The sequence below is a fragment of the Lampetra planeri genome, chromosome 53, assembly GCF_965212315.1.
Source record: "Lampetra planeri chromosome 53, kcLamPlan1.2.h2, whole genome shotgun sequence".
Taxonomy (NCBI): Eukaryota; Metazoa; Chordata; class Hyperoartia; order Petromyzontiformes; family Petromyzontidae; genus Lampetra; species Lampetra planeri.
In genome coordinates, this window is record NC_136159.1 from 8,042,341 (window position 1) to 8,053,254 (window position 10,914).

The window sequence follows — 10,914 nt, forward strand, 5'->3', positions numbered from 1 at the left end:
TCATCGCGCACGCCACGGTGACGAGCGAGCGCTTCAGAAGGTGAACAACACGAGGGTGCCGTCCACGCTGGTGCAGAGAGGGGCTTTTCCGGCTCCCCAGCGTTCGAAGAAGACGTGCTGCACATCACCGGCATGTGTGTGGTACGCGTGCTCCAGCCGGAGCCGCAACTTGAGCAGGCCCCTGATCACTGGACAGAGAGAGAGAGACAGGCAGACTGCACACACACAGCAGGCGTCAGAGTTGGTATCGAACCCACGACCCCCGTCATAGCAGGCGAGGGAGTTGACGTCTCGCCACCGCGGAGCCCCGAACATGATGAAGGGCCATAGCCCGAAACGTCGCCTATTACATATTCATCATTTTAAGTCCGCGCACACACACACTTGTTGTTGTTGACGGACGTGTTGACGACGTCGTCGTTGTCGTTGTTGTTGTTTGTTGATTATGCACCACGACCAACGCAACGAGTGCGTGCGTGTGCTGAACTTCTTTCACTCCGTACGTGTCGCCAGCCGTGTCCATCGGAGGTACGAGCAGTGTAGCCAGCGGCCGTGGTCTCACACGCGCTCGGGGGACGCTTTGAAGTCGCGTGGAGGGGGGGGCTTTCCAAGATGGGCTGCGACTTTTGTGGGGGGGGGGGGGCGGTGAGCTGATCACGCCACGGACGGCCCCGAAGCAATCATCAGGCTTGTGCGGTGCGTTGACGGGCTGAGCGGTAGGGGATGAAAGCGTCGTCCTGGTGTCTCATTGTCCACCCCCCACCCCTGCCTCCACCTCCTTGTACCCCCCGCCACGATACCGACGCCAGGACAAACTCTCCAAGAGCATCGCCTACCTCGTCAGCAAGGAGCCCGAGGTGCGCGCTCGCATGGACGACATAGACGACTGCGTGCGGCAGGTGGAGGTAACGTGGCCTGGGGGCGGGGCGGGGGGGAAGGGGCGGGGGGAGGGGCAGAGGGGGGCGGGGCGGGGGGGGAAGGGGCGGGGGGAGGGGCAGAGGGGGGCGGGGCGGTGGGTAAGGGGCGGGGGGGAAGGGCAGAGGGGGGCGGGGCGGTAAGGGGTGGTAGTTTGAAAATTGCGGCGTCAGAGTTGGCCATTGTCACGCTCCAAATTTTGCCAAATTCCCAACGAACAAATGCGCTCGCAAGTGCCTCATTTGGGATTCTAACAGCGGTAACAGCTTCGAAAACTCAGCAGGTCCAGAGTAGAACATCACCCACCCGGTGGCTAGGAGATGTTAACTACCTCTTCTGGTATACAGGAGGTCGTGGGTTTGATCCCAACCCTGACGCCTGCTGTATATTTGGAGTCTGCGTGTCTCTCTCTCTCCCCGCGGTCGCGTGTATTTTCCTCCGGGTCCTCCGGTTTTTCCCTGCGATGTTAGCTGACTCTTTGAGTTGCATTACTCGGTTGGATGTCTTTGTATTGACAGGCTGGATGTCCTACTCGATCTGCCACCGAAGCATCATTGACATGCTGATCTCTATAAATATAATGGCCACTCCCACAGCCTCAGGGAGGCCATCTCTAGCCCCGCCCTCTCACCCTGAGGGGACTCCCATCTCAGACCTATACAAGACCTTGTTTCAGTAATTTTCTCTCTCTCACCTGATGACGATTGCCTGTGTTGCGAGCGAAACGTCGTGACCTATTATTTTTCTACCTACGTGACTTTCCCGAAAGACGCAAAGAGTATGAATTCCTGCAGGGGGGTGGTGGGTGGGTGGGGGGTCAGTGGGTGGGTGGGGGGTGGTGGGTGGGTGGGGGGTAGTGGGGGGAGGGTGGGTGGGTGGGGGTGGTGGTGGGTGGGTGGGTGGGGGGGTGGTGGGTGGGTGGGAGTGGTGGGTGGGTGGGGGGTGGTGGGGGGGGGACGGGGGACGGACAGACAAAAACGTTGCGCAAACATCGACGCCGGTGTCACCCCCCGCCACCGCTGCCCCCCTCCACCGCAGAAGAGCGGCCGCCGGGCGCAGCACGGCGTGGCGGAGTCTGCGGCGCTGCTGGGGCGCGTCGTGGACGAGCGGCGCCAGGCGCTGGCGCTGGCCGTGAGCGGCGGCGTGGAGGGCCGCCTGCGGGCGCTGCGCGAGAGCCTGGCGGAGCACGCGGGCCTCCTCGACGGCCGCGGCCTCGTCGGCTACGCGCAGGAGGTGCTCAAGGAGGCCGACCAGGCGTGCTTCGTGCAGACCGCCAAGCACCTGCACGTGCGGTGAGACCCCCGGCCGGCTCGCTCGCTGGCTCACGGACTGGCTCACTCGCTGGCTCGTGGACTGGCTCACTCGCTGGCTCGTGGACTGGCTCACTCGCTGGCTCGGTCGTTGGTTGCTTCAATGGCTGGCTCACTCGCTGGCTTGCACGTGCGCCCCCCCCCCCCTCGCCCTGCGCCTCCTCTCGGTCTGTCCGCCTGCCCAATCTCGTGCTGACCCCCGTGCCGACCCCCGTGCCGACCCCCTTGCTGACCCCCTTGCTGACCCCCATACCGACCCCCTTGCTGACCCCCGTACCGACCCCCGCACCGACCCCCGTGCCGACCCCGCCAGGATCTGCCGAGCGTTGGAGTCTCTCAAGAGCCTGGGCCCGCCCGTGGTGGACACCGGCTTCGGAGGCTTCACCCTCGACGTGTCCCGAGAGGCGGAGATGCTCGCCAACCTCTCCTTCCGCAGAGGTGCGACGCTCACAACAACAACAATATGCAACAACAACAACTGCAACAGCAACGATAACGATAGAGACAAAGGTCCCCCTTGCCCCCCGTGTAGCCTTTCATTGACCGCTGGTGTTAGTGAGCACCTTCACGGTGGCCGGCAGGGCACGTGAGGGGGGGGGAAGGGCGGTGGTGTGGCCCACACACCCGGCCGTCTTTGACTCCCCAGCGATCATTATGATGCCACTGGGAGCTACGAACTTTTAAATCATTATCTTCATCATCATCATCATCATTTTCATCATCATCATCATCATCTTCATCATCATCATCATCTTCATCATCATCATCATCTTCATCATCATCATCATTATCTTCTTCATCATCATCCGGATTGAAAACTAATTTCTTTAACAACGACTTTGTGTGGTTCGGTAGTTTGTGCTTCCCCCGCACCTCCCATTAGCAACGGCTGGATACGTAATCTAAATTAACTTACTTGGCTTAACTTTGTTATTTTTATTTTACCAGGAAAGGCCCCCTGAGCTGTGTAGCACTTTTTCAGAAGTGATCTGGCTATCACAAGTGATATCTCAACGAAAGTGGCTCGTCATCATCATCATCATCACTCTAAATGCGTGATGTTGATTCTCAACATGGAGGGGAAAAACCAGAGGACCCGGAGAAAAATCAACGCGACCATAGGGAGAGAGAGAGAGACGCAAACTTCAAATACACAGCAGGCGTCAGGGTCGGGATCAAACCCACGACCTCATGTATACCAGGCGAAGTAGATAACATCTCGCCACCGGGTGTTGTTCAATTCTGGTCCTGCTGAGTTTTCGACGTGGGGTGCAATGGCGCTCGTGCAGGGGCTCGTTAACATCTCCAAGAGCCACCGTGGCACGATCGCTCGGGACGCGAATCCGGGCTGCGTTTTGACCAAACCTCACCGTCAACCCCCCCCACCCCCCCGCACTGACGCGCAGTTCCAGACGCGCCGACCCTCGACCCTCGCCGCTGCTTCGTCTACAGCCGCCTGGCGCTGTGCTGGGCCCTGCCGCGGGGCTGCCCGCCGGTGCGCTCCTACCACCTCGAGTTCCGCCCGCTGGCGCCGGACGGCTCCGGCACGGCCGGCAACGGAGTGGCGAATCCCCTTCTCGGCGGCGGCGGCGCCGGCGGTGGCGGCGGTGGCGGCGGTGACGGCGGTGACGGCGGTGACGGTGACGGCGGTTCGGAGAAGCCGGTGGTGTGGGTGGATGGAGGGGAGCTGTTCGCCGATGGGGGCGCCCCCCAGGACGCGGGCCCCGAGGGGTCGCACTCCGTGTCAGCGTCTGCGTCGGCAGCGGTGGCGGCGGCGCTTGAGGAGGGGGCAGCCTACGCGGTGCGGGTGCGCGGCGCCAACGAGGTGGGCGCGGGGGCGTGGAGCGACGAGGTCGTGGTGAGGACTCCGCCCGCGCCAGGTGAGACGACGCCGGTGACGAGGTGGTGGTGGCTGGCCATGCGGGCTACATGACCCAGCCAATGCAGCCTTGCCTGCTGGAAGAGCTCACCGATGGGACTTTGCCCAGATTTTTCAAGGATTTGTGAGCTCCTCACACAATCCAGCCTGGTTAAACCCAGGATGGATCGTATGCAGGCCAACCTAAATCTTTTTAACCGTCGAAGATGTTCCATTAGGGGGGTCCACGTTTCGCAAGCGTAGAGAAGAGAGGGAATGACTCTGCCCGGTGCCTTTCCTGGTCTCAGACTCTGGATCGCCTTCAGTACTTCCTCGATAGATGGCACCTCAGCCAGCCATTCACAGGGGGTGACAACTTCTTCCAATATTTGAGGCACTGCAGCCTGACCAGGGTTATCCCCACTTTGTGCCATGATGTTTTCCAGACTGAGGGATTTCCTCTCCCCCAAGACGTCGCAGAAATGCTCAGCAAATCTGCCAACCTGTTCCTGGGGGTTGGAGGTTGGATCACCGTTCTGTCCCCTAATAATAGTGATAGGTGTGGCACTAAAAGTAACTTTTTTTTTATGTAATTTAAGATTGATTTGTGATCGTGGGCTACGAAGGCAGATTCCATCTCTTCAGCAACCCGCGACCACCACCCATCCTTGCAGCGCCTCACGGCTCTCCAAACCTCCAAGCGAAGGCTGTGGTAAGCCTCCTCATTCTCTGATGTGGGATGCTGTAGCCGATGAGATTGGGCCTGTCGCCAGCCCTGAACACCTCCTCTATTGGTCAGGGTCTCTGGGGAGGTCTGGACCATGTACCCAACGCAGCCATTGCAGCTGCATGAGCCACAGTCCTAAACCTCCCCCATCTCCCCTCGACATCAGGAGGAGTGGGGAACGATGCCAACCCCAGCTGCAAGCGATGATGAAATTCTCGCTTGCATAGTGGCCTGGTCTCAACTAGCTGAGACTAGGTCATTATGGGTTTGAATGGGGTCCTGGGTGTACACCCACCACCGGAGTGGATGAATGGCAGGCGCATCGTACAGATGACAAGTCGATGGTCAGAGGGCAGATCAGCTCCATGGTAGGTCCTGGTGTCAATGACATGGAACCGCATCCGCTACTCCGTCACTATATAGTCCAGGAGATGTTCTTGCTTGGGCCAAGCATGCATCCATGATATTGTGTGGATGCGCTGACGTCGGATCAGCGTGTTGATAATTACAAGCCCATGGACTGCATAAAAATCTAGCAGCCTCCTACCGTTGCTATTGAGCTGATCTGGCCCATGCCTTCCAATCACTCCAGACCAGGTGCCAAAATCATGACCAACTCGGGCATTAAAGTCAACCAACAGGATGGTTCTATCCCGAGGGGCCACTTTAGCTAGCACCTGTGACAGGAGGCCATAGAAGGAATCTGACACGTCGGCCTTGCCTGCATCCCTCCATTGATGTTCATCTTTGGTGGGGGCATGAGTAACCACGACCACCACTCCTTACATTTAGTTGATGGGAAGGTGAGCCCAAAGTAGCCTGGGGCTTACAGCTTCCCACACCTCACCGCCACGCTCCCACGTCCCCTTCATTATTTTATTCAGAAGAAGAGCCACTCCCTGTTGTTTGGCAGTCTCCTGCCCCGAGTAGAGGACTGTCCACCCCTCATGGTGGCAGGAGCCAGAGCCGTTCCACCGGACCTCCTGAATACCACAGAGATCCAGGCAGTACCGGTCCAGCTCCTGACAGAGGAGTCGCAACCTCTCCTCCTCCGTGAGCGTTCAAACATTCCATGTGGCCACCGCAGTGGCTTTTTGCTGTTTCTGGAGGAACCCCGAGGGTAAGGATTCAGTCTCCTGGCTCCGCCAAATGGGGTTTGGCCAGGGGACGTAATATCCGCCTGTCCCCCCGGGGCCTCCGGCACAAACCTCGTTTGATATTTTTTTCGTGCTTTAGTGGTAATTTATTAGAAGGTGGAGGGGTTACAAGCCCCGCACACCAATCCAAAGCCCCCTTTGGCCGCTGTGGTGGCTACAAACGCCATGAAGGAATGGCCAAGCAAAATTGGCCATTCCCTCATGGCACTGCTCACCACACAGCGTTACCATCCGAGACCAACGAGGGGGTAGGGGGTTGTTTTTCCGGACACAGGGACACACACGGGGACACACGCGGAGTCAGACACGGGGACCTGGACAGCTGTATTATTGTTTTATTATTATTAATAATCACCCTCCTCTTCCACCCCCCCCCCCCTCATTCACCCCCTCCACACCTTTCACCCGCTCCTTCATCATCCTTCATCTTTCCATCATCCTTCCCCCTCTGCATCCTCGCACCCCACTTCTCATCCCTTCTCCCGATTCCACCCCTTCCACCTCCTCCTCTGCATCCTCCTCCTCATCTCCACCCCGCCCCAACCCCCCCCCCACCCCCCCCCCCAGTCCTCCGCTTCCGCTTCGACGCGGGCTGCGGCTGCAGCCGCGAGCGCCTGAGCATCAGCAAGGACGGGCTGTGCGCCCGCTCCGTCGCGGGCCTCGCCACCGTGCTCGCCGCCGAGCGGCCCTCGCCGGCCCCGCCGGCCCCGCCGGCCGTGTGCCTCCCGGTGGACTTCGTGGTGGGCGACGCGCCGCTGGCGGCGCACGGCCGCGCCTGCTGGGTGCTGCGCGTGCTGCCCGACTCGTTCGTGGTGCGCATCGGGGTGGTGGCCGAGAGCAAGCTGCACGAGTGGTTCCGCGGCGCCGGCGGCGGAGGCGCTCGCGGGGACGTGCACAGCCCCAGGTGGGAGGACGAGGAGAGTGGTGGTGCTGTGGTTGTGCTGGGGTGGTGCTGTGGCAGAGGTCGCAACCGGGTACCTGATACCCGTACCCTACCCGATACCCGGCTACCCGTACCCGGCCGGGTACGGGTAGCTATTTACGACCCTGGTGCGGCCGGGTACGGGTACGGGTAAGGAATCAAAACCCGTTTGCGACCTCTGTGCTGTGGTGGTGCTGTGGTTTGGTAGTTGGATGGCGATGTGGTCGTCATGGGGTGGTGTTTTGGTGGAGTGATTTGGTGATGAGGTGGTGCGGTGGTGCTGCTGGTGGTGTGGTAGTTATGGCGCGGTGTGATGGGGGGGGGGTGGTTGGGTGGTGTGTACGTTGAACTTCTTTCGCACCGTACGTAGACAACCGTGCTCATCGGAGGTGCGGTGGAAGGACAACAATCTAAACACAAAAAGCAGTTCCAAATCAATGAGTTTGTCAATCAAGGTGATGATTTAAAAGTGCATATCTCCAGTGTCGGAAGGGAGAGCGTTCCAGACGGCCGCAGAAGACTACGCGGTTTGGTGGTGGTGGTGGTGGTGGTGTAGTCATGGGGTGGTGTCGTGGCGGGGGAGTTGATCGGTGCCTAAGCACAGGTGGGAGGACGAGGATGATGGTGGTGGCGGTGGTGTGGTGTTGGCGTGGTACTCGTTAAGTTGACGAGTATGGTACTCGTTAAGTTGACGACTATGATGATGATGACAGACGGTGATGACGACGACGATTGATTACGACGATGATGATGACGACGATGATGACGATGACTACGATGTTGATGACGATGATGACGACGGTGATGACGATATTGATGATGGAGCCCGGTGCATTCGCGGTGAGCGTGGCCGGTCGAGACTGGCGACAGAACGGCAGCCAAAGGCCGCAAAATTGCCCACCTCTCCCCTTGCGTAGACCCTGACACCACCACCCTCATCCAGCAGCGGACAGACCCTGACACCCTCATCCAGCAGCAGACAGACCCTGACACCCTCATCCAGCAGCAGACAGATCCTGACACCCTCATCCAGCAGCAGACAGATCGTGACACCCTCATCCAGCAGTAGACAGACCCTGACACCCTCATCCAGCAGCAGACAGACCCTGACACCCTCATCCAGCAGCAGACAGATCCTGACACCCTCATCCAGCAGCAGACAGATCCTGACACCCTCATCCAGCAGCAGACAGACCCTGACACCCTCATCCAGCAGCAGACAGACCCTGACACCCTCATCCAGCAGCAGACAGATCCTGACACCCTCATCCAGCAGTAGACAGATCCTGACACCCTCATCCAGCAGCAGACAGATCCTGACACCCTCATCCAGCAGCAGACAGATCCTGACATCCTCATCCAGCAGCAGACAGACCCTGACACCCTCATCCAGCAGTAGACAGACCCTGACACCCTCATCCAGCAGCAGACAGACCCTGACACCCTCATCCAGCAGTAGACAGACCCTGACACCCTCATCCAGCAGCAGACAGACCCTGACACCCTCATCCAGCAGTAGACAGACCCTGACACCCTCATCCAGCAGTAGACAGACCCTGACACCCTCATCCAGCAGTAGACAGACCCTGACACCCTCATCCAGCAGCAGACAGACCCTGACACTCTCATCCAGCAGTAGACAGATCCTGACACCCTCATCCAGCAGTAGACAGACCCTGACACCCTCATCCAGCAGCAGACAGATCCTGACACCCTCATCCAGCAGTAGACAGACCCTGACACCCTCATTCAGCAGCAGACAGACCCTGACACCCTCATCCAGCAGCAGACAGATCCTGACACCCTCATCCAGCAGCAGACAGATCCTGACACTCTCATCCAGCAGCAGACAGACCCTGACACCCTCATCCAGCAGCAGACAGATCCTGACACCCTCATCCAGCAGCAGACAGATCCTGACACCCTCATCCAGCAGCAGACAGACCCTGACACCCTCATCCAGCAGCAGACAGACCCTGACACCCTCATCCAGCAGCAGACAGATCCTGACACCCTCATCCAGCAGCAGACAGACCCTGACACCCTCATCCAGCAGTAGACAGACCCTGACACCCTCATCCAGCAGCAGACAGATCCTGACACCCTCATCCAGCAGCAGACAGATCCTGACACCCTCATCCAGCAGTAGACAGACCCTGACACCCTCATCCAGCAGCAGACAGACCCTGACACCCTCATCCAGCAGTAGACAGATCCTGACACCCTCATCCAGCAGCAGACAGATCCTGACACCCTCATCCAGCAGTAGACAGATCCTGACACCCTCATCCAGCAACAGACAGACCCTGACACCCTCATCCAGCAGCAGACAGACCCTGACACCCTCATTCAGCAGCAGACAGATCCTGACACCCTCATCCAGCAGTAGACAGACCCTGACACCCTCATCCAGCAGCAGACAGACCCTGACACCCTCATCCAGCAGCAGACAGACCCTGACACCCTCATCCAGCAGCAGACAGATCCTGACACTCTCATCCAGCAGCAGACAGACCCTGACACCCTCATCCAGCAGCAGACAGACCCTGACACCCTCATCCAGCAGCAGACAGACCCTGACACCCTCATCCAGCAGCAGACAGATCCTGACACCCTCATCCAGCAGCAGACAGACCCTGACACCCTCATCCAGCAGCAGACAGACCCTGACACCCTCATCCAGCAGCAGACAGACCCTGACACCCTCATCCAGCAGCAGACAGACCCTGACACCCTCATCCAGCAGCAGACAGACCCTGACACCCTCATCCAGCAGCAGACAGACCCTGACACCCTCATCCAGCAGCAGACAGACCCTGACACCCCCGCATTGCCCCACCGCCCGCACCCGGCAGGTACGAACAGGACAGCGGGCACGACAGCGGCAGCGAGGAGGCCGAGGCCCCCTCCCCGAGCGCGCTGCTCGTCACCGCGGCCGCCGGCAAACTCCTCCTGCCCCGCGGGCCCCGCGCCCCCGCCGCCTCCTCGGGCGGCTGCCGCGCCGTGGCCCTGCCCGAGGTGCTGGCCGTGGCCGTGGACCGCGAGCGCGGCACGGCCGCCCTGTTCGACGCCTCCGACGGGGCCATGCGGCTGCTCTGGGAGCGGCCCTTCGACTGCTCGTCGCCCGTCTACCCGGCCTTCGGCTTCCTGGGCGGCGGGGCCGTGCACCTGCACCACGCGGCCTTCCAGCGGCCCTGAAGAGATACAAAGGCGGTCGTGGTGGGGGGTGGGGTGGGGGTGTCTCACTGTTACTACTACTGCTACGTGCGGCGCTTTCAGATACTTCAAGATGAAAGGCGCTTCGTACAATAGAGGTCATTCTGGTTATGAGTTTAACATTAACGGCACGTTTAATATTTACGCAACCTAACCCAAAACAAACCAACCTTTAGTATGAATATGATCATCATGACAGTCTTTTCACGAGGCTCCTGCTAAGATGTTTTGTTGCAATCGGGAGCGGCGATTGCACTACTGTGTGTGTGTTATCCTGATTGATTACATTTTATAATAATAATCATCATCATCATCACAACGCTTGTGTAACCCAGGAAAAGGCTTTCCAAATCTTGTGACTCTCTTTGGAAGAGGGTCCTGCCACGTGGCCCAGACGTCGTGTGAGAATCATTGATGAGATTTGAAGTACAATTTTTTTTTATTCCTAATTGTACAACTTCATGTATTTTTTACCGTGCGATTCTTAGACATATGTAACTGCTAGCTATGTGTTGTCCGGTTGCCTGGATACAAAGTGCCGGGCGGTGGTGGTTGTGGCGGTGATGGTGGAGGTGGCTGTGGTGGTGGCGGTGGTGGTAACGGTGGCTGTGGTGGTGGCGGTGATGGTGGAGGTGGCTGTGGTGGTGGCGGTGGAGGTGGCTGTGGTGGTGGCGGTGATGGTGGAGGTGATGGTGGAGGTGGCTGTGGTGGTGGCGGTGATGGTGGAGGTGGCTGTGGTGGTGGCGGTGGTGGTAACGGTGGCTGTGGTGGTGGCGGTGATGGTGGAGGTGGCTGTGGTGGTGGCGGTG

At 59.2% G+C, this 10,914-nt stretch overlaps 1 protein-coding gene across 1 annotated transcript in view; it reads left to right on the forward strand.

The window, feature by feature from the left end:
* The window catches only part of TRIM46 (tripartite motif containing 46), a 37,012-nt gene extending 26,925 nt beyond the window's left edge, over nt 1–10,087 (forward strand). The window contains exons 7-12 of the mRNA XM_078617196.1: nt 810–905; nt 1,954–2,207; nt 2,539–2,663; nt 3,632–4,105; nt 6,535–6,871; nt 9,745–10,087. Coding sequence (XP_078473322.1) covers nt 810–905; nt 1,954–2,207; nt 2,539–2,663; nt 3,632–4,105; nt 6,535–6,871; nt 9,745–10,087 — 1,629 coding nt within the window. The remainder of the gene's footprint in view (nt 1–809; nt 906–1,953; nt 2,208–2,538; nt 2,664–3,631; nt 4,106–6,534; nt 6,872–9,744) is intronic.
* Nucleotides 10,088–10,914: the final 827 nt, after the last annotated feature.